The sequence below is a fragment of the Triturus cristatus genome, chromosome 7, assembly GCF_964204655.1.
Source record: "Triturus cristatus chromosome 7, aTriCri1.1, whole genome shotgun sequence".
Classification (NCBI taxonomy): domain Eukaryota; kingdom Metazoa; phylum Chordata; class Amphibia; order Caudata; family Salamandridae; genus Triturus; species Triturus cristatus.
Window position 1 is genome coordinate 285,747,658 of NC_140590.1, and position 24,302 is coordinate 285,771,959.

Below are 24,302 nucleotides of genomic sequence, written 5' to 3' on the forward strand. Positions count from 1 at the left end.
TGATCCAAGTGACGCTCGTGCCCCAGGATAGTGGCCAAAACCAACAATGACATATTATTCAGTGACTAATAAAAAGCGGAACGGTTGGTTAATGGAATATACTGGGAGGTCTCTTGTGGAATCAATTTGTCAATTCAATCAATTAGAATTTTGCTGGTATCCTAGGACTCTCCCTTTTTAAAAGTCGACGACGTTACGACCCTCTCGCGTTACGGGGTCTCTTTAGGACGAAGAATTTCTGGGGACCCAGGCAATGATAATGGCCTAAGGATTTAAATTTAGAACATCTTAATGTGAATGGTCAAGGAAGTCAGGCAGACTCCGGCACGGAATAGCACGAGGAGGAGGGGGCACTGTAGGTAAAGGCATGTACGCTCAAGTAACACAGCGGTAACAGCACAAAAAGCAGTCAGCCCCCTCACACTGGTGTGCACTAGAAACGCAAACGTTCGCGAACGCCATTTATACAAAGGACAGAGGAACATAGCCACGAGAAACGCACAATGAAAACGAGTATGCAGGCGAGCAGTGGCATTGTTACTCCTCCCCCAGGCACGCGCGTGCACTCCAACAAAGCCACAACCCGCGCCCCCAGCCGCTGCTCACCAGGGACAAGTACACATAGGAGGCGTGGTATTTGAGGTTGATGGTGCGGTTGAGGCCGGCTTCACACTCCTGGTGGAAGTTCTGTCTGACTTGTGACTCCATCTTAGTTGGTTCTGCATGTGGAGCGGTGGTTGAACGAGAGGCTGGTTTCTACCCCTCCCCTTGCCAGACGGACCCCGCAGGATCCCACAAGCTCCGCCCACTCTGCGAGCAGCAGTCACTGAGGCCTCTCTAATCACACTCTCACAGACACAGCCAGCCCAACGACCACACCCACACCAACGGTACTTCGAAGATCTCCCGCTCGTACAGACACCCACGTCACTCACACACAACACACCCGTATTACACACATAGCAAGCAGAACATACCTCAAACGCCCCAACTGTCAGCAGTAAATAACACTAGGTCTATGCGTGAGGTGCTGCTTTTTTTCCTTTGAATACTGGGACTTGTAGTCCTGTGTAATGGATTAAATTAGACTACATGTCACAGAATTCACAGACAAAACCCGGCCTGGAGCAGCACATCACGTCTGGACCTAAGAATCTTGGGAGGGCAGCATCTCACCAGCCCTTTGGCTTTTTTGGTGCAGTTTTATATAACGCGAACTCCGACCATGGGCATTGCATCGATGTACACGAGCACCGGATTGCACAGGCCATGTTTCCACTGACAGACACAGCAAGCAATCTCTCTCACACACACAAACGCAACAAGTCTCTCATTTGTTTAATTTAGAGTTTTTGGCTTTGCCAATGGTGTATTTTAGCAATGTGTTATTGAGTGTATGTATGTGATGTGTTCTGGCAGTATGTGGTTTAGATTGTAATTGTTAGCTGTGTAGCAGTATGAAGCATAGAGTTAGGAGAAGACGAGCAGTGTTTACGAATTGGGAAGGAGAGTGAGGAGGAGAAGAACAGCATGAGGGACAATCAAAGAATATGAGGAGGAGAGTAGCATGAGGCAGAAGAAAGGCGAGTGAGGAGAGCAGTATGAGGGAGAAGGAGGAGAGTGAGGAGGAGATTAGCGTGAGCTAGAAGGAAGGAGAGTGAGGGGAGCAGTATGAGGCATAAGGAAGGAGAGAGGAGGATAAGAGTAGGATGAGGGACATGAAAGGAGAGTGATGAGGAGAAGAGTAGTGTGATGCAGAAGGAAGGAGAGTGAAGAGAGCAGCATTAGGCATAAGGAAGTAGAGAGGTGTAGAAGAGCAGTGTGAGGGAGATGGTAGGAGAGTGAGAAGGGGAAGAGCATTGTGAGGTAGAAGGATGGAGAGTGAGGGGTAGAAGAGCAGTGTGAGGCACAAGGACGGAGAGCGAGGAGGAGAAGAGCAGTGTGAGACAGAAGGATGGTGAGTGTGAAGGAGAGCAGTATGAGGCATATGGATGGAGTGAGTAAGGAGGAGAAAAGCACTGTGAGATATAAAAAAGGAGTGTGAGAAGATCAGCATAAGGCACAAGGAAGCTGGTAGTGGGACTGGTTGTGGTAGTTTGTGTGGTGATCCTAGTGGTGGTGGTGGTGGTGGATGATCAAATCAGATACAGGCTCTCTCTCCTTTCAACCACGAAATGGGCTAAAGTGTGCAGTTTCCCCTACAATTTGCACTAACTTCTGTGCAGTGCACCTTTCTCTGCTTGTCACCTTTGCCGCCAGGTTCTTAAATGCTAATTTTTGCTTCTTGTGCAAGTGGCTGCCAGGGTTATGTGTTCACGCATGTGTGCACAATTTGTCCATGAAACACCCGTTTACTCCTGCACACACACAATTTCACACATGCATGAATGCTTCACAGCATTTGTGCAACATTCTCCACTGATCTGCACTCTTCTTTGCTTCTGTGCACAAATCATATGTGTGCACTGGCATTTCGGCTGTGCACAAAGTTATCCTCGCACACAGCCCACAGTGCTACCCCGCTGGTTTTCACTACGGGGTAAGCACCAATAAAAAGACAGGGTAAGGGGGCAGGTCCATGTGCAAGCAAGGACCGAGTGGTGGGGGGAAAGAGGGGTCAATAACATGAAGAGTTGGTGGGTGAGAGGGCAAAGAAGCGACAAGGGCAAACAAGTTTTAACAAGAATGTGCCAGCGAAGGGGTCATGTTTGATATGTGAAAATAAAACGCCATGGGTAATAATCATGTTTATGATGTTGGAGGCTCAGTTTAATAGAAGTTGTATGATGAGGCAATGCTACAAAGTATGGAGATGGGAGCAACATTTTATGACAGTTTTTAAAGAAGAGCCCAAATTCTGGATGCATGGAAAATTCACAGCAACAAGCAAGCAGGTTTACAAAAGGGGTAGAAAATTGCATTTTGCCCAACTAAAAGCCAACATATGGAGTGTGGGGTATATAGGAAACAAAAAAAATGCAGACAGCAATACTAAATTGCAATCATGGCCCAGAAGCTTGTATGTGATGGCCTGTATAGGTCACAAGGCAATGCAAAGGAAAGGTGCAAATTGTCTGGCACACTATTTAATTATTTCAGGAGGTTTCTGCTCACTCTGAAGTGCAGACTCCCTCTGTCTGGAAATCTCATCCTTCAAAAAGGCATGAAACCGGGGACTACTACTCTCTGGGAGTCCTCCCAAAATACACAACTCTATACTTTTGGATATAAATAGGCACCCCTGTTATGACAATTTCAAAGAAGAACTTGAGGATCTACTTTCCCAATGTCACTTATTAAAAATGTGCTGCAGCAGGAGTGATTCTTCGGTGGTGGGTGGGGAACATTATAGCAATGCTTCTCGTCTGCAGGTCCATACACTGCAACTGAAGCACTCCTTTGGCGGACTAACACAAATGTGGCTCAATCACACAATGAGATGCTCTAAAGAAGCTGTTACTGTTCACCACTCAAACCTCTTAATGCAATCTTTTTTCTTTAACTTTCTAATTTTTTTTGCTAAGAAATCAGCTCTGAAGTGTATCTAAAACTCTGTGTCAAGTCCTAAAAATAGCAAAATGTTCCAAGTAAATTTGGCACAAAAGACATTTTGGCACATTATACCCCACACAGAGGGAGCAAAAGAACCCTGGTTACCCAGCACACTTTCTTGCCCTACTATTTTTTCAAAAGCAGTTTATACAGAGGATTAAATTACTTTGGGATGGATTTATAGTTTGGCAGACATGGTAGTCTGTCGCAAACGTGGCATAATACAGTGTCTACCAAACTGATGTTCTGCCCATTTAGGGTTGGGAGGACCACCAGCTGTCGGACCTAGCCTCTGTTGGATCTGTTGGCGAAAAGCTTTAGTCGATGGCCCAACAGAGTTTGGACAGATGGAGGAAAGACATTAGCCCGCCCACCCTAGCTAGAGTGGAGTTTGTGTGGTTCAGTTTTCTTTGAATCTGTCACCACAATGAGGGACAGACAAAAAACAAATAATGACCCTTAGTCCTAGGTGAAAATATTCTGTTGGTGTGAAGGCCATACATTTTTTAATTTTTTCATAACAAACTCCTAATTAGGGAACTTGTTTTAAAAAAACAAAAAACATTGTGTACCTTGGCTGGAACTGCCATGATGGTGTTTCCTTTCAAGGTACAGAGATCACAGCTGGTCCAGCGGTGAACTGTAAATTTGCCAGACATTAAGTGGATGTAAAGTCCTCCGCCACCCTGAGGGACAGAGTATTGTTAGCCAAATTATAGATCAGCTTCTTGGCTTTTGTCGCCAACTGTTTTGTGCCGTATACATTTACCGTTTTGGAAAGGCATTGCCATGATTAGAATTATAAAATGTCTCTTGCCACATCTATCAAACAGAAAACATTATACTAATGCTCTGAGTTACAATTACAAGATCCTCAACAGTGCTGTTGTTTACAAATAACATCCTACTTAAAACCAAAACGCGCATTTAAAGGTTTTTCGCTACAAAAATGAAACCGGACTCTGGCTCTGTAAGTGGTGGTCTTGACATGGAGTGGAATGATGCTCTGGGGTTGATGATGAAGCCACCGTTTTCACCTGAGTGATGTTTTTGTGGAGTTAACAGAAGAATCTGTGTTCCGTAAGTAGCGCCATGATGTCGGCATAGCATGCCTCAGTATCCACTGACTGAAATTTTACTTTGAATCACATTGACAGAGCCAGTAGTGCAACATCTCAAGAACACAACCAGTAGCCTTTGCGTGCAGGGCATAATTTGTGCCGTGGTTGCAGGTGTGGGTTAAATAAAATATATACCCATTTGTGTATTTTTGATGAATGTTTGTTCCTATATTTCTTGATATTGTTTGAGGTTCAAATCATTGAAATTGCTTAGACTGGGGTCCCTGTCTTACATCAATGACTGAGTGGGGGTGCCTGGATTCCAGTAATGATTCAGCGGGGGTCCCCGGATTTCAGTATTGATTCAGTGGGGGTGCCTGGATTCCAGTAATGTTTCAGTGGGGGTCCCAGGATTCCAGTAATGATTCAGCGGGGGGTGCCCAGATTCCAGTAATGATTCAGTGAGGGTGCCTGGATTCCAGTGATGATTCAGTGAGGGTGCCTGGATTCCAGTGATGATTCAGTGGGGGTCCCAGGATTCCAGTAATGATTCAGCGGGGGGTGCCCAGATTCCAGTAATGATTCAGTGAGGGTGCCTGGATTCCAGTGATGATTCAGTGAGGGTGCCTGGATTCCAGTGATGATTCAGTGAGGGTCCCCGGATTCCAGTAATAATTCAGTGAGGGTCCCCAGATTCCAGTAATGATTCAGCAGGGTTCCCTGGATTCCAGTAATAATTCAGTGGTGGTCCCTGGATTCCAGTAATGATTCAGTGAGGGTCCCCGGATTCCAGTAATGATTCAGCAGGGGCCCCGGATTTCCGTAATGATTCAGTGGGGGTGCCTGGATTCCAGTAATGATTCAGTGAGGGTCCCTGGATTCCAGTAATGATTCAGAGGGGGTCCCCGGATTCCAGTAATGATTCAGTGGGGGTCCCTGGATTCCAGTAATGATTCAGAGAGCGTCCCCGGATTCCAGTAATGATTCAGCGGGGGCCCCGGATTTCAGTAATAATTCAGTGGGGTTGCCTGGATTCCAGTAATGATTCAGAGGGGGTGCCTGGATTCCAGTAATGATTAAGTGCGGATCCCCAGAAGTCAAAAGGTTAAGAATCGCTGGTGTGCAACCAGGGCCAGCTTTAGTGCTGGTGGCGCCCTGTGCGACAATCTTTTTTGACACCCTCCAATATGACCTCCACTCTGGATTCCCTCATTATCACCCTGTAAAAGTGCCCCTCATCTCTCCGTAGCCCCTCTCTTACATACATGTAATTTGTTTTAAAGCCCTGGTAAAGGCTGGCTTTACTAAGCCCCTAAGCTACCCACATAAAATACAGATCTGTTCTTTGCAGCAGGCATATTAACCCTCTTCACTACTTTACGGTGAGTCAAAACTGCCTCTAGACACAACTCTGATCTCTCTCTCTAGCAGGAACATTAATCGCATTAGTTATCATGGCATTTTAATTTCTGCCTGAAACCTGTACGCACAAGGATATCTGCAGCAGGTGCTTTTAAATCCTAAATTATTGCTAAACACAGCCCCCCCTGAGGTTAGTCCCCCCCCAGGTCAGCGCCCAATGTGGTCACACTGGTCGCACAGCCCTGTGTGGAACATGGCAGACAGGTCTAGGACAGAGCACCATTGGCACTATTTTGCCAGTCACTATGGTTAGTGCTCCATCATCAGGTGTGTAGGGGGTTCCTGCGGCTGATAGGCTGGCCCGGGCACAGCAGGGCTCACCAAGATACCTTGCTGCACAGGAGCGTGGGGTGCAGCCAGCAATGGAGGGTAAATGCCCTGGTGCTCTTTGGGACGGGTAGGCTGAGCACCCTGTGGACACTGAAAGGAGGAGTTGTTGAGGACAAAGATGTAAAACCAAATGATGTTTTCATGGGTACTTTAGGTGACTGACAGATTGCAACATCGCTTTGCATTGGGTTTTGTGGGCTCTCCTCCATGGAAAACCTGTGCCATATGATGGTAAAATTTGAGGCATACCTACAATTAGAAGAACTCTTTGCCTGGGTCTGCAGTTCTCCCCAAGGAACTTTTTAATAGAAAATCTAATTCACTAATGAGGGCCACTTTTATTTTGCTCCCCTGACCTGTGCTCTGTCTCGGCCTGGGCAGAATTTCAACTACCCCGAAGTAATAGGAGTAATTTAGGTAATTCAGCGTTACTCTTTGACGCGGTATTGCAGACAATTACGTGATTACCCTCTGCGTAACTAAAGTAATTTGGGGGGAAAACTCCTAATGCGAGCGCATATTTAATGAGTGCGAGCGTCCACTCACGCTCGCTATTTGTGTTCTGCTGCACTCAGTGCTGTTTCTTATCGCAAAATGCATCCTCGCTTCCATTTTGGATGCAAGGGTGTATTTTGCGCTAAGGGAATAACGTTAAATGTCGACAGTAAGTTGGGGAAAGAGCACATTTAGCGAGTGGCTGCTCACACTTGCTACTTGTGTTTGTTGCATTTAGCGCTACTTCTCATCCTGGCATCCATTTTAGATGCAGGGGAACATTTTTGCGCTAAATGCAGTATTACTCTTCATGCGTAGTTCAAGCTGAATCTCGCTGAATTTTGGGGTAAGTCTGCGTGATTATACTACACTGAATCACGCAAGTTACGTCCACCCCTAGTTCTGTCCCGTCCTACTCTGCTCTCTGCATTCCTTTTGCAGGTCCAGGCTCTGTATGCGGGGGCTGTCATGGAAGTCAGGGAGGGGGGCGGGGTGTGGTAGCGCCAGGCTTTGATAATGGCCTTAAAAAGCGCTCTTATCCGTGCAAACACCAGTACAAATAACCCGACTGCCCTGCCTCCCTGGGCGCTGCCCCTGCGAGTTACAGATATACAAGCTTGCCGATATGTCGTTTCTGTACAACAAGAGTTACCGCTCTCTAGGGTTTCATTTATTCACTTATACTTCCAAACAACAGGATTCGATCAGAAACATTCCACAGGGGTGGCGGTATGTAGATCATCAAAGACAGAATGACTATCACTGGTAGATAAAAATAACATTATGGGTTCATTGTCCCTGTTCCCTGGCTGTGACGTGCGAAAACCAGGATTCCAAAGCTAGCACGTCACAAGTCCAATCAAATAATGGGTGGGAGTTTGTTGGGCAGTGCACAGGGATGTAATGTGACAGGAAGTGATGTCACAGTTCTATCATATCCTGCACTTCAACGAGAATGGACTGAGATATAATGTTTGCCATACAGGATATATGAAATTAAATAGATGTAATCAATGTATGTATTCATACCTAAAGCACACATACAAGGCCCTCTGTTTAAGAGGCTTCGCGGCACGAGTGAGGAAGAATTGCTAATAACACCAAAATAAAGCATAGAAAGGTGGGTATGTGCATGACCCTGCATGACCCTGTCGAAGAACATCACTGGACACCGACTTGCTAAGAATCCTGCCTAGATGCGGCAGTGTTTGCCACATCCTTTAACAAGCATTGGCATAGCCAATAGGTCTCGCCTTTGGGTCCTTATAAGTGTTCAGCCAGAGCCAGCAGCTTTGCCAATGTTTCTAAGCTATGCTATAGTGGAGCATGGTGGCTGCTGTGCAGCATGTTGAAAAGTTATAATAAAAAAGTATTAGAAGTAGTTTTGTTACTTTGTATATAACCAAGAAGATATTATGTACAACTGAATGACCCAATTAAAAAAAGAATTAACATAACAAATTGCGCTTTTTTTGTCCTTGCAATGCTAACGACTGCTTCCTGGCTGCTCTAAAGTTAAGGTGGTGCTTAATGATGAGGTGGTGATGAGTGATGTTGTGGTGGTGCTGAGTGATGCCATAGTGGTGCTTGGTGGTAGAAAGGCATGGTGAGGTGGTGCTGTTGCGGTTGTGTTAGCTGGTGCTTAGTTGGTGTTACGGTGGTGCTGAGTTCTGTTTAGCTGGAGTTGTTTTGAGGTGATGCCATAGTGGTGATTGGTGATGCTGCGGTGGTAGAAAGGCATGGTGAGGTGGTGCTGTTGCGGTTGTGTTAGGTGGTGCTTAGTTGGTGTTACGGTGGTGCTGAGTTCTGTGTAGCTGGAGTTGTTCTGAGGTGATGCTTTTGCAATCTGCAGGTCCCTCTCCGTTAGAGCGGGGCAGACGGTACTCCGCATTCCACGGTTTGTATCGCACATCCAAGTAACATTCAGGTCTCCGATATTGGTTTCACCTTCGCACCCCCCTTCCCCGGAAACACCTAAAACAGCCTTCTCTCCACGGAGTGTTCCCAGAAAGGGCGGCTCCATTGAAAGAGAGGGTTCATTTAATGCATTGTATGTAAATGTCTTGAAGATGCGGTTGGAATCCGGCTCTCCTGGTTCTGTGTTGGACACCTGATCTAGACAATTATTGTCTATTTATGGACAAAGCCTCCCTGTTTTACATTCCACTTGAACCCCGCCGGCTTCTTGACTAACAGCACAAATATTTTACTAATAATAAGGTTGGTGATCGCCCAGGAAGCAGAGATTGCTCCCAGGTTGCAAGGAAACTTGTTAGACGGGATTACATCTTCTCCGTTTATGGATCGCAAAGGGGAGGTTGCCCAAGACCAGAATTTACAAGGGGGCGGGGGACACGTCCGCTTACTCCCATTATATTATTTTATCAATTTTTGTGACCACCGCCACACCACACATGCCTGGTCTAAGAGCACGCAATGGCGTCACAGGCATGGATCACGGACGGGTGAATGTTGTGAAAGGGGCTGGGGAAGGGGTGTTAAAGCAGTAATTAACCTCAGAGACAATCCTTTCTCTTCAGTCCGATTGTCTCATTTTCCTTCCTGAATCCTAAATCTCTATCGATTACATTTCTGGTAAACAAGCCAACCCCCACGACCCCACATTTCTTGTTCACGTTCTGCACCCCAGTAATAACCCTGTCATGCAAGATCTACCCGTGGCCCGCGTAATCACCCGACGGGGTTTGTTTACGCATTAAAAACAAGCATTGGCAAAGCCAATAGATAAGGCCTTTGCACGCAGGCACTTTTATTATTGTATCGCACATGTTAAAATGGGGAATTAACAGTAAAATACTAAAACAATTGACTAAAAAGTACAATTGTTTAAAATGTGTAAAGATGACATGCGCGTGTGCAAAGGAAAAAGCAAAAAAGGCCCACCTCAAAAACAAAATAAAACATGACAAGAACGCAGAAAGGAAAGCACAGACTGTGGCACGAAGCTAGGCAATAAAGTGTACTACTTTCTAAGTGGATATTCGCATGTGCAAGAGCAAAATGCCAAACTCACAGTGGAAGGAGCCACTGCTGGAGGAGGGCTGACCCACTGCTCCATGCTGTTAGGCAGAACAAAACACGAGTGACAAGGGAACTGACCAATAAAGAAAGAGGATGACCCTTTTACGCATATAGGTTTTTATTATGATGTTTTGGAAAACATTATGCTGGCAAGGCAAGTGGTCTCAAGGACAGACCTAAAATCTGCACACGGTCCTCGCTATTACCATGCGGTTTGATTTTACATGGGAGTTGAGCAGTTAGAAAAGCTGTACTGCAATGCAATACAATATTAATATTCGGGCGCTCTACCTCACACGTTGGAAGGAGAAAGGCTATATAAAACAAGCATTTTCAATGCAATAGGTTTCGCATTATTAAAGTTTGAGCTGTTGGCATTGCTCATAATAATGCAACACCAATAGCAGCTCAAAGATTCAGTAATTTGAGATCTATTGCATTGCAATTGTTTATTTTTTATTTTTTATATAGCACAAACTTGAGTGAAAGGTGTTTATTTATGTTGCATTCAGTACAGTGTAATTATGTGTTGTGTTATTATGTGGCACAGAGTGGTATTGTGTGGAGTGTATTTATCTTGCATTAAATAGAGAGTAATTATGTGACAGTCAATTATGTAGTACTGAGTGGTATGTGGAGTGTATTTATGTTGTATTGAATACAGTAAATTATGTGATGTATAACCACACACACACAACCACACCCACAACCACACATACAACCACACACACAACCACACACACAACCACAAACACAACACACACACAACCATACACACAACAACAACCACACACACAACCACCACAACCACACACACAACCACACACACACAACCACACACACAACCACCACAACCACACACAAAACCACCACAACCACACACACAACCACACACACAATCACACACACACAACCACACACACACACACACAACCACACACACACAACCACACACAACCACAAACACAACACACACACACCCACAACACACACACAACCACAACCACACACAACCACCACAACCACACACACACAACCAGCACAACCACACACAAAACCACCACAACCACACACACAACCACACACACAACCACACATACAACCACACACACACTCAACCACACATACACACACACACACACACAACCACACACACACAAAACCACACACATACTCAACCACACACACACAACCAAACACACACAACCACACACACACACAACCACACACACAACCACACACACAATCACACACACACAACCACACACACACAACCACACACACAACCATGAACACACACACAACCACAAACACAACACAAACACAACACACTCACAACCAGACACACACACAACCACGCACACACAACCACACACAACCACACAACCACAAACACACACACACAACCACACACAGCCACACACCCACACACATGACCACACACACACAACCACAAACAACCACAAACACAACACACACAACCACACCCAACCACCCAACCACACTCACACACAACCACACACACAACCACACACACAACCACAACCACACACACAACCACAACCACACACATTACCACACACAGCCACACACACAACCCCACACACAACCACACACACACAGCCACCCACACAACCACACACACACACACACAACCACACACAACTTAAGGGTAACGGAAAGAGAAAGAACTCTATCCAAAATCACACGTTTTCAATCCAGTCAGAAAGTATGACTTAGCCCCAACGAGTCCTTGTTTTGTAGCTAATCAGATACAGTCAATTATTTCAGTGAGCCTGATGCAACATCAGAAAAAGAGAAGTATAGTGCAATTATTAGGCACGCATTGTTTACCTTGTAACTGCGTAAATATTTGCCGCGCATATTCATTTTTTTTACCTTGTAACCGCCTTAATTTATTTTACCTTGTAATGAAGTAAATATTTGCAGCGCATTTTCATTTACTTTGCCTTGTAACCGCTATTTTACCTTGTAACCGCGTAAAGATTAGCCACGCATTCCTCCCAATTAAGCAACAAACTGTATTGCAGCCGCAAAGCTACAAGTAAAGTGATCGCAAAACTGAAAGCAAAGCCACAAGATGTATTTGTTTTACTGTCTGTTTCTTCTCTCATAGTGTATTCATCTTTCTCTTAGTTTGTGCGTTTCTATCTCTCTCTCAGTCTATCTGTGTGTCTCTGTCTTTGTATATGCTCCTCTGTGCCCGTCATGCTCCGCTATATGTGTCTACCTATGTGTACACTGTATTTGCGTGTATGTATCAAACTCTATATGTACCTTTTAGTGTTTATAAGTTTCTGTCTTTATCTCTGCCTCTGTTCCTCTTTGTCTATCTGTCTCAGTTTCTAGCTTTGTGTATGTGCCTCTGTTTCTGTATATCTCTTTGCTTGTTAATCTACTTTTCTATATGGGTGTACGTCTGTTTTCCTGTACCTAGGTCTAGCTCTGTGTATTTCTGTCTATATGTCTATAACTCTATTTGCAAGCAAGTGCCATTTTAGATTAAGGGAATCGGGTAACGGAAAGAGAAAGAACTCTATCCAAAATCACATGTTTTCAGTCCAGTCAGAAAGAATGACTTAGCCCCAACGAGTCCTTGTTTTGTAGCTAAGCAGATACAGTCAATTATTTCAGTAAGCCTGTCGCGACATTAGAAAAAGAGAAGTATAGTGCAATTATTAGGCCCGCATTGTTTACCTTGTAACCGCGTAAATATTTGCCGCGCATTTTTCATTTTTTTTACCTTGTAACCGCCTTCATTTATTTTACCTTGTAACCGCGTAAAGATTAGCCACGCATTCCTCCCAATTAAGCAACAAACTGTATTGCAGCTGCAAAGCCACAAGTAAAGTGATCGCAAAACTGAAAGCTAAGCCACAAGTAAAGCGATCGCGAAACCGAAAGCAATCGCTTTTGGAAGCAAAAACAGCCACCAATGGTGCGCGCGCGTGCGCCACAGACAGCCATATGCTTTCAATTATCGCGCCCGTGTCTGGGCACGATAATTGAAACCAGATAGGCTTTAGTGCGCGTAACAGACACCAATAGGCGTGGGCAGAGCGATGCGCCCGCCTCTGGCCTATTGCGTGCTCTGTCTAAAAAATACAGCCACTAAAAGCCCAATAATAGAAGACAAAACAAAAAACACACGCACGATCGTGTACGATTCCAGGGTCCATTTCTGAAACCCGGACAAAAGGACTCTCGTTGTGCAGTGCAACACTAGGCGCGAGACCTAAAAAAGAATGCCGAATTTTGGATGTAATGTGTAGCCAAATTTGTTTAGAGAGAAAGGTAGACACAATACCAAATACACATTGGTGAACCAAGATAACGACCGGGGGGTCCAATTTCCATAGGACTCTATGCACCAATTGTAAAGCAGTTGCCCTTACTTTAGAGTGTTGTATTTTCAAGGGCATGAAAATCTTGCAGTTTTCCACTTGGAGCCACAACCTGAGGTTGCCATGTTTTTGCTCGGTTCACACCTTGCTTTAGCAATGGGCTGTGGCGGCAGAGTGGACACGCCTTAGAAGGCAAGATGCACAGATGCCACATTATACTGCAAAACCTTGCCACAAATGCAGAGCAAAAGTGGAGTTTAATATATAAGACTTCAATAGATTTCAAACTTAAAGCCTGACACCGCAAAGGAGGGGAGAATCTAATCAGGTGATATAGAGCAAACCTGCTGGACACCCCAGCACAGGAGTAAGGTTTACGGTGAGATTTTAAAAAAGCACTGTAATACAGAGCACACTGTTGGAACACACCCCCATACACTTCATAAAACATGAAGAAACCTTCCTATGTGCTTTCTGGGTGTAGGCACGAGCAAATGGGCTAAGGAAAAATGCTTGACGTACATTGTTCTCCCACTGAGTCACTGTGCCACCATCAAATAGTAGGTACAAAACCCATACCTATTAGCATTTTCTCTCCATTTGCAAACCCCTAACATAATAGGTGCACTTTTGCGCTCTGATGAGAGTAGCTCGGTAACCTACAGTCTTCCTACAAGTTCTCTGAGCAACCAGCAGGTCACTGACTGGGATCCAGGCCTGGCGGCCTAAGGCGCTCACGCTGATCACGGCATACATTGGCTGTGGGTGCCTACGGATAGATTCGGTATTCTTGCCGCTTTGGCTCAGCACTGTTGCAATGTATTTTATGGTGTGTTTTCGCCTGACATAATGAGCATGAACGTATGTGAATGAAGCCACATATAGTAATCTTATTTTGGCATTAAAATGTATGTGTACATCACCGATCTCATCATCATTTTCCCGTACGGCCATAAAATGCAGACATTTGTGCCTTTCAAGAGATCGGATGACAAATCTTTCCTAATGTTTTCATCACACTCCAATACGTTTTTGGATTCAGCCGATGCAAGTTCAAAATAGAACCTTCGGCATATCAAACACACGCACCTATGGTGTTATGGTGTATGTTTGCTCTCTCATCCTGCTCTGTCCATCGCCAGCAGCTTCAGGCACCTGTACTGCCAACCACATGGACTTCTCTGCACCTGGTGGGCACCACTCTCCCGAGCTAATAGGATATCAGGGAGAATAATGCAGCTGCGGCTGCCATATTGGGGGAATGACCTGTCCAGTGTACATATAGCCTCTGATAACGCAGGCATGCACTTGAACACACTTCCTATCACGTTCAACCGATTTACAACTGCAGTCAGACAAGCTAAATATTTTCGTTAAGAATATACCACTTGAATATGTATGGTATGTGCATTTGATGTATAGCAGGGTGTGCATATACCCCTATAATCGGCGTTATGCTCGTCCACTCCCCATGGAATTACATGTCGCGCGCACTGTCAGATGCCTCCTCTCATCCTCCTCTGCCAGGGGCTCATTTCTATTTAGCCTTGCAAAAAAAGGTCATGTCCACCACCACCGCCCAACAAGATACACAAACACACACTGACATACATGGTGCAGTCACCTCACACATAGTGCACAACCACATATGAAGAAACCCACAGGTACAGACAGCCCTCACATACTTATATAAACATTGACACACAGGCACACGCCTCTTGCCAGCTGAGTAAATGTCTAATTTCTGGAGGGCAAGAAGTTGTTTCAATAAACAGCTCACATAAAAAAGCAATGATTAATTTACAGAAAACACCCCCTTCTAGCTTCCGCTTCTGTTTCCAGGAACGCCCAGCCTTTACACACCTCCTGCCTGACTGCTTATTACCGTAAAGGTACTTCCTCGTCGGTCATCAGCGTGCAGTAGAAGCACTGAGACCCCCCTGAAGGGGGGTTAGTGGGGGGAGTGGGGGCTGCATTTAAGGTGCTGTCATCTGGTCTGTCCCATGGTAGCTGTATCTAAACCAACCACAGCAGGCAGGCCGGAAAGACACGAAGGGCACAACTAGCCTAAAAGTGAGAAAATGCTGACCGACCAGGAGATAGAACTATAACAGATTTATCGAATAACATTTTTTTAAAGTTATTGTATGAACATGTAAAGACTATGGATGTTAGAGATGGTTATGTTTGCGTGCAATTATCTGCATCGGTGTCAGAAGGTGTTACCTATCACCACCTTCCTATGACATATGGAATAACATGTAGTGTATTAGCAAGTTTGTTTTATAAAACAGGGAAATTAGACTATTATTACTCTGATGTAGATAATATTTTCTCACAAGTACCTGTGGTTCCTGAACTAAATAAGATAAAACCTGGTATAGTTTTGGGTGAATATTTCTTAGAAACTAGAGAATTAACTTTAGAGGAAGTGTTTAAGAATAATCTTACTTGTAGTTTGATAAAAGAAGAGAAGACTTTCTTGGACATGGTTGAAGAGAGGAGAATTAAGATGCAAAGAAAGATACCTGAGGGAAAAGGAGAGATGACAGTTTGGGACGTTGAAAGGGAAAAACATTTGAAGGGGGAAACCAGTCCGGCTATGGCTTTAGATTGGCCTCAGAGAGGATAATTGTGTATCAGAAGAAATGAAACTGTGTATGATAATTATTTTATAGGTGCGAGTGAATGCCATGATACATATAGAATCAGGGGAGGATGGGGATTTAAAGGAGGAAACAATCCGGTATTCCCTGGATTATATTTCATCTGTGGGAACAAAGTTTATTATCGATTGCCGGACAATTGGTATGGCACATGTTACCTAGGCCTGGTCTTCCCAAAGATATTTCATGTGGGAAGGGGAAAAGATGGTGTGCATGAAATAGGTAGACAACTAACACGTAGAAGGAGAGAAAGTTGGTCAGAAATTGTTCTTTGGAGCACTGATACCAGCAGTTGGAATATCTCTGAATATGCACGAAATTAGAAAATTGTCTACAGTAGTGGATTGCTTATCGACAAGCACTGCTGGAGGATTCTTACTGGTAAATACCAAAATGGTTGCCATGAGAGCCATGGTGATGCAAAATCGACTTGCCCTTGATATTATTTTGGCAAAAGAGGGAGGAGTCTGCGGAATGATGAAGATGCAGCATTGTTGTACTTACATTCCTGACAAGAGTCAAGATTTGAAGAAATACATGAAGAATATAACATACTTGCATGAGGAAATTGTTCCACTGGAGGTTGAAAGTGTTTGGGAAAAGATTGGTAAAGGGTTTTCTACTATAAAAAGGTAGTTAATTTGTAGGTAAGATTTTAATGCCAGTGACTTGTGTGGTAATACTAATATTAATTTTGAGACTAGGATGTGTATGTATAAAAAGAAGAAAATTGCTAAATAAAATAAAAAGAGAAGTTGCCAAGAAAAGAGAGAAAGAAACAAGGGAAAGAGAAATGGGAGATATAGAATTGGAAGAATGGAAAGAAAATATGTATAAGAAAACAAGAGAGGATGAGATGGGGGAAACAATGATGTGACGTAACAAAATGTAAGAGAACTGAGAATTAATTTCCATACATTTTAACTGAAATTTAGTGGGATTTGTGGTGATATTAAAAATCACCAAAGGGGGGATTGGTGGAGCAGGTAAAACGACATTTTGTATACCTTCTCTATTTTGCATGAAAATACTAATTACATAATCATTCTAAATACTAACCTGTATTAATTGTTTGGAGTGTTACTACTAATCAACTTTACACCTTGATAAACACAAGATACACGGGGACTAAATACAAATTGCATGGCTAATAATTCTAATGACTAACTGTGGTACGCATATTAACGGTAGAATGTGTTGGTATAGCTAATTACATGATTTATGTTGCTTTTGTGATGGTTTGTGCTCCTGGCATTGCGGAATGGTGAGTATTATTGCTGTAAATGTTGCTATAAGCTAGGAAAATACTAATATATATTGGGATTAGTGTGGGTTTAAACATTAGAATCTTCATTTCCGTATATATTAATAATTTTTTATGTTTGTTTTGCTTAAGTTGGCATTCAGGCCTACTAGGCCGCAATATTCAAAATGGAGTTCGGAAGTGGCCACCGTTGTGTAAGCGCAATGCCTACTGCGCAGACTCGGATGGCTCTCAAGATCTCCAGGCGACCTCCAAAATGGCCACCGTGTTCCTAGTCAAGGATAGGAACGTGGAGGATTGCCAGAACTCTGCTAATGTGAATGAAAAGGACAACGAAGACCTGTATCCAGAGGTCTACATGTTGTTACTTCGGAACTTTTCGCATGAGAACTGGACAAACTAAAAGATGACATATTCAATTCCCTGAGAACCAAGAAAACCTGGGAACCAAGTCCAATATTTCAATTTTCAGGGGTTTAGCCAATCAGGAGTCTTCTACTCCTGGAGATGTTGCGGATTATCTTAGAATTTCCTATATAAAGGGAACTTTAGTAGAAGTGTAGAAGGGCGTTCCGAGTTTCCGTTGGTGATTGCTGGTGAGGAGAGTCGATTTGCTTGCACGATTGCCTGGTCCTTGTGATACCTTTGGGACTGTGTCGTGCTGAGTGAAAGAACTTTTCCCAGACTTATTGGGTCTTGGCCTGCACTTTGGTTGGACGATTTCACCAGAAGGGATTGATTTATGCAGGGCTGACAGGTTTCGGGAAATGGTCACCGGTATCTGAATTTAGGTAAATATAATTGCTATGCAAAATTGTGACAAAATATTCATCGAACTCTGATTTGATTAAATGCTGATTATGCCAACGAAAGAGAATTAATTAGATAAACTAAACAGTGATTAACAAAAATGAGTTTGTGATTCTTTTAATAAGATATTGATTAATCAAAGGTTCTGAAGCTTTAATGTGTTTTAGCTGGTTCTAAATCCCTATAAACCAGTCCAACTAATTGGTTCATCGACCAAGTGGTGGAGTGCCTTGATGTTTAAAGTTAGGATTCTATAGGTGCAGATATATATAATGTAAAGAATTTTCTTCCAATTTTCGTCCAGCGCTTCTTTCCTTCTGTGCGCAGATTCGGAGTGAGATGTATGAGTGTTGGTGTTATGGGCCCCACCAATGGATGTGTGTTTGAATGAGTTAGTGTGATGACAGGCCTGTGACGCAGGGAGGATATGTAAATTTACCCTTTTCCGCTGGAGCATTACCTTTATACAAACCAAGATGACATTCTATACAACTGAATAACCTGATTAAAAAAAGATTTTAACATAAAAAATGTCTTCAAGTTTTTTTGTACTTGCGCTGCTGGCAACTTCTTCCTGCCTCTTCTCATGCTTGTTTGTTCTAATTGTTTTTGTTATGGGGGAGCGGGACATAAAACGGGGAAGTGGAGGTTGGAAAACAGTAATTTAATTAGAACACGAGCAGCTATGGGAGAAGCAACAGATGCCAGATTCCGAGGGCAGACTAACGTGATGTTTAGGTGATGTTTAGGTGATGCTTATGTGATTCTTAGGTGGTGCGCTGTTGCAAAATGGTGGTGGTGAGTGATGTTTGGTGCTCAGGTGGTGCCACTATATGGTGTGGATTGGAGGCACGCTGTGGATTGTGCAGTTGTGGAGTTGAAATAGGTTTGGTGTGTAATTATGTGGTGTGTATTGGAAATGTGTAGAGTTGAATTCTGTGTCCTGGAACTGTGGTGTTGAGTGAAATTATGCTTAGTGAAATTGTGTCATGTTGTGGAGTGCATTTATGTTGATTGGTGGTATGTGGCACAGAGTGCATTTATGTGGAGTGTATTTATGTTGCATTGAGTAGAGTGCAATTATGTGGCGTGTAATTATGTGGCACTGACTGGTATTATGTGGAGTGTATTTATGTTGCATTGAGTAGAGTGTAGTTATGTAGCGTGTAACTATATCACACTGAGTGGTATTATGTGGAGTGTGCAGTGTGATAAGAGCTGATATCAGGGACAGGGCCGGCTCTAGGGAGGTGGGAACCGTGCCATGGGAGCTGACTTCCGGTGGGGGCGCCTAACAACATGGTTATAAAAGCAACTGCTGCTGCATTCTTTGCCTCCAGCAATTTTCAGCCAACAATAAAAACAGAATAACTGGTGATTAACTGTCATGAAAGAGCTGCATGAAAACTGCAAGGTATAGGCTGAAGCGTTATGCTTTTTCACAAGCCTTTCATTATCCTAATGTTGCAAATGGGTTTATTTGGGTAGAAATCAATTCTTATAGTTAAAGTGAACCTCCAACCCTGGTGTTCCATTTTCATTTCTGAGTTTCTCCAGACCAAGCGCTTAAACTACACTGCCTATCAGTATGGATGACATGTGACTCCAACACATTGAAGTCCTGTCTTATGTAACGTTTCCTATACACTGATTTACACATGTATGAGTGATTGTCTCTGTGTAATGTGTGTGATGTAAAGTGCTCTGATACTCTACACTGGTATGTGATGCGCTATAAAACTAATAAATGCATCTGAGAGAGAGTAGTTATGGAGACTTGAGGGGCACCTTAAAGGGTGGTGTTGAGGGAATCCATGACAGAGGTGGTCATTGGGGGAAGCACCATAAAACATTGGTTGTTGCACCGGGCACCACCAGCGCTAAAGCCGGCCCTGATCATGGATCACACCACCATGTGAGTGAGTTAGCAGGTCTGAATCCTGTCAGAGCGGGGGGGGGGGACGACTTCGGAAAGGACAGCGAGGGGGGCATATTTTTATTGAGGGGGGAGAGAGGGGTGTCGCTGTATCTGGTTTTTTTTCTATTGGCCTCTATATGTCAGGGACATGCACTGCCGAACCAAACACAATGGGCTCACTTCCTGGTTATCGCGGTAGATCGCTCAGAGACTACATGTCCCATGAGCATTAGCGAGTACGGCATGCGCGCGCAGACGCGGAAGGCTTCATAGAGCACTTCCGCGCTGGCGGCATTGCCGATTATCCTGTGAGCTGAGAGGGTGCAGCGCGTCTTGGTTGCGGTCCTCGTTCTTTCGGCTGAGATTTGCTCAGCGATTTCAAGGGCTTTTGTGGTGGTGCAGAGCGGAGAAAGTCCTCTAGGAGAGATCTTCGGTCTGGGTCCTCGCTATGCAGTTGCGTTATCAGGGGACGAACGCTCTGAAGGAGTTTTCAATACTCTTTGTCCGTTTTGGTGATACTGTTGGCAGACGCGGTAAGGGTGCTGTGCACCACCTCGCTTTCTACTTCGTCTGCAGCTTGGCTAAGGGATTCCATTTAACGCTACCAGGTTACGCATGGATGTACTCATTGAAAGCAGGGCACTGCCTGGATAATCCCCACCTGGTGTTCCTCCTCATTGGAGAGCCACACGTTTGTAGGCTCATGCGAGTAGTAGGAATACCTGTGTCGAAGAGATATCCATCCCATGGGCATTTATGCATATGATAGACTTACAGTAAGACCGTGTGGAGTATAACACGGAACATTGGTTTATAACCGTCCACACACGTGTGTGTGGTATGGGGGATTTGTTTTGGTTCCTATATTGCTTGTGGCACGCGAAGAAAGTTATTCGCGTATAAACTGTCATGATTATGTTTCCCTAGCAGGGGATTGTGGTTGAGTCACGAAGAGCTCATACTCCCTCTGCGATGCAATAACCAATAACAGATGGGTACGTGTTGGATTAGAAAAGAAATACTTGATTAGTGAGAATAACCTGAGTGTAGTGGTGGCATGTGACTAATCTTGTCATCTTTCTTATAGTGGTACACATAGGTCCTTTTTTTAAACAAGCCTTGTCCACAGGACCCTCGAGCTGGGGGTGAAACGCCAACGGTTACACTTGATGAAATTCACACCTCGTTATTTTCCTTTACAGGTAGTTATGGGTTATTAGAGAGTCACACTCACATACAACCTAGGAGGGTAGAGTGGTGGGAGGAGGAATAGTGTTTATAACATGCTGTTCTTATCTCATTTCAGGTCTCCTTCCCTGCTGTCCCCTCCCTTTCCTTCCCTCGCTCGATCACTTCAATAATCTGCATTATAATAGCCATCAGACTTGAAGCTATCCAGAGGTGGACCATAACGAGCATCGTTCCGATCCTGAGGAGCTGAGGAACCCGACACTGTATTTCTAGTATCTGGCCACCCGGAGTTGTCGGTGCTGCATCGATAATTTGCAAGAGGAAGAGGAGGAGAGCAGCACAGTGGGATATTACAGGGGTCGCTAATGTATGCAACTGCCAAAGAAGAAACACTGTCCTCCCTAGGAAATGCCGGGCTATGCAACAGCTCCCCAGGCCATATCAAATCGAGAGAAACAACGCCCCCAACCCGGCAGAGCAGCATGTAATACGAAGAGCAGTTGCCAGGAATGGCGCGCGGCGGATATCCCCGGTCCGCAGCGCGCACCCATCAGCAACACGGGAGTTGATGTACCTCAGTGGCCACATCTGCTAATCTTATATCGTAGGGGCACGGGTTCAAATCCTGGCAAAACTCCCTGTGCTGAAAAATGGACCGTGATCTGTGTCTTTTGTGAAGCGCCGTTATGCCCTTTGCCAAGATCCCGTTATGTAAAACTGCCCACAATAAAACACGGAGTCTGCCTGTTACCCACACTCTACACCTCGTCCTCAAATAAAGAATAAGAAAGCATTACCCTTTTATGCCAGAAAGAGACAGCCAACTAGTGGTTAAATTGCAGAGTGTGAAACTGGATAATTCGGTATCAATCCCAGATTGATCAAACTGTGTGATAGTAGGCAAATGCTTTATTTCCCCAAGCCTCCCTTCTGCTCATTATCAGATAAGACAGAACCTTCAAATACGTGAGCTTAGGATAGTGCTGTACAAAAAACGTCTTGTGTTTAATAGCATGTATATAATATTGCCCCTTCTATAATAAGAAGTTAAGCAACATCTAAGGCACGCGTGACAACTGACTCGCCTGTTACCTCGCTAGTAGCATTTTTATGTCGGCAGGGACAGTGTTTAAAAGCACTGGGGGGGGGGGGGTGAAGTGATTTGCCCACAATCACCGGATGTTGAACTGACTCTGGGATTCAAACCTAGTTCCCCCGTTCAAAAGTCGGCGGCTGAGGCCGTTAGGCAACACCAATTTAGAAATTTGAACCCATGGCATGCACATGGCACACAGATTATTGCAGCAGATCCGTGAACACACAGCAGCATATTAAAGTGAGGATGCGCAACAAACTGTCTGCTCTCTGCCTCTTGCTGTTCACATGTCCCCACCCTTGTGAGCAGAGAGATCCCTGGAACTCCCACAAATCCCAAAACATAAACACTGTGTGATAAGCACCACGCCCGTCGCGTCGAGCAGGTCTGGCAGCCAGGCATCGCTCTGACCCAGCCCTAATCCGTGGCCCACACCTTGCTTTATAGTCCGGCGTCACCTCTCTGTGAAACTAATTTAGAGTTTCAGCAGTTCGTCTGATGCAGTCACAGCTTTCATTCTGCAATGAACTCCTGCAAACTCTGCTCTGAGAAATGAAACATCACATTCAATCCATCTGACACAAACCAAGTGTGACTCTGCCTACATCAATCGTGTTGACAGAGATTAAGAATGTATCCACTGAGAAAGTATGAAAGCTAAAAAGGTGTAGGCAGGCTTGTTATTCCCAAACACGTGCACGCTGCAGAGGTGAGAGCAGCTGGGGGGGGGGGGGAGTAAGTTAATACAGAGCAAAGGATGAAAAGCCCCACCATGTTTGTTACCTAGCACTTCATGAAATGCTCAGTGCGTCTCAGCACTTCTCTTCACAGATAACTGAACCAGGTACACGGCAATCAGTGCAGCCCCACGGTGCAGCTCTTTATCCTCCACATGATAGCCCGAGGGTGACGCCTGGCCAACAACAGTTTAGTTTCATTTTTGGTGCAATGATCTTTATTCGCAGATCACGGTTAATGGAAGTAAACTCAGTAAGGAGAGGTGGGCAGGTATTTCCTTTACACAGATGACAGGTTAGAAAGCATGCGAGAGGTGCTCGGGGAATTTGCCGTGGGGGCAGGTCTGAAGAAGCAATCACACAAGGACTGCTGCCAGTTTGAAGACACAGAAGCTGCCCGACTGGTTTCATGCGATTAGAAACACAAGCCCGGGAGTGGTGTGCGAGCGTGTGCTAAAAGGAATTTGCACCACGGCCAGCGCGACCACCATCTGTTTCCAATTAAGATAATTGAAAACAGATGGCACTCTCCTCGCTCCCGAGCTGCCTAGGCCAAGGCAGAGGAAAGGCAGGCCATGCACCCGCCTTTGGCCAAAAGGCCAAAAGGTGAGAAGAAAAAAAAAGCACACGCACGAGCGTGTGTTGCGAGTTGAAAAGCCCTTACTAGATTAGAAGCCTCGCCTGGCAGCGCATGCGCGCTGGCTCAGGCGAGACCTAAAAAGGACTAACACAAAACATTTCTTCTATTTCTTTTTCCTTGCAATGCTGGCAACTTTTCCCTGCCTCTTCTAATGCCTGTTATAGCTTTTTTGAGATGGGGGAGAGGCATTAACAATGAGAGGCTAGAGATTGGGAAACATGTTGTTCTTTGTTCACATTCAGACACTGTTCCACCGCCCTAAGTTTGATGATCTGATTGCTTTCTATTTGTCTTAATCTGAGCATTCTGTGTCCCCCCCCTCCCTTGCTGATGGACCTGCCACATCTATACCATGGAAATTGATGTTTATAACTACATTTGTTTTATGTACCATGATGAAATGTGTGGCAATTGGATGGTTGGCAGTGTTATTTCTAATCGCCCTCACATGTTCCTGTATTATTTCTTTCAGCGGCTTTCTCGTTCTGCCTATATATATCTGATCACAAATGCATTTGATGCAGAACACTACAAATTTAGGGTGACCATTAATGAAACTTTGAACGGTGTACATGTTGCATGTGTTGTATCTGAATGTCAAGGATTTATCTGCCACAAAGCAACAGATATTTCATGAACCACATTTATAGAAGCCTTTTGGAGGAGAAGGTAGCCATGTGTCCCTTTTCTGTGGTGGTATAAAGTTTGGACAT

At 44.5% G+C, this 24,302-nt stretch overlaps 1 protein-coding gene across 2 annotated transcripts in view; it reads right to left on the reverse strand.

The window, feature by feature from the left end:
• Positions 1–1,018, reverse strand: part of LOC146809444 (ferritin, lower subunit-like) — a 31,859-nt gene extending 30,841 nt beyond the window's left edge. The window contains exon 1 of one of the 2 annotated variants that reach the window (XM_085616294.1): positions 607–1,018. In XM_085616294.1, coding sequence (XP_085472420.1) covers positions 607–708 — 102 coding nt within the window. In that variant the 5' untranslated portion in view covers positions 709–1,018. Of the gene's footprint in view, positions 1–502; positions 583–606 lie in introns of those variants that run through there. The other variant, XM_085616295.1, reaches the window with a different exon arrangement.
• Between the last annotated feature and the right edge of the window lie 23,284 nt (positions 1,019–24,302).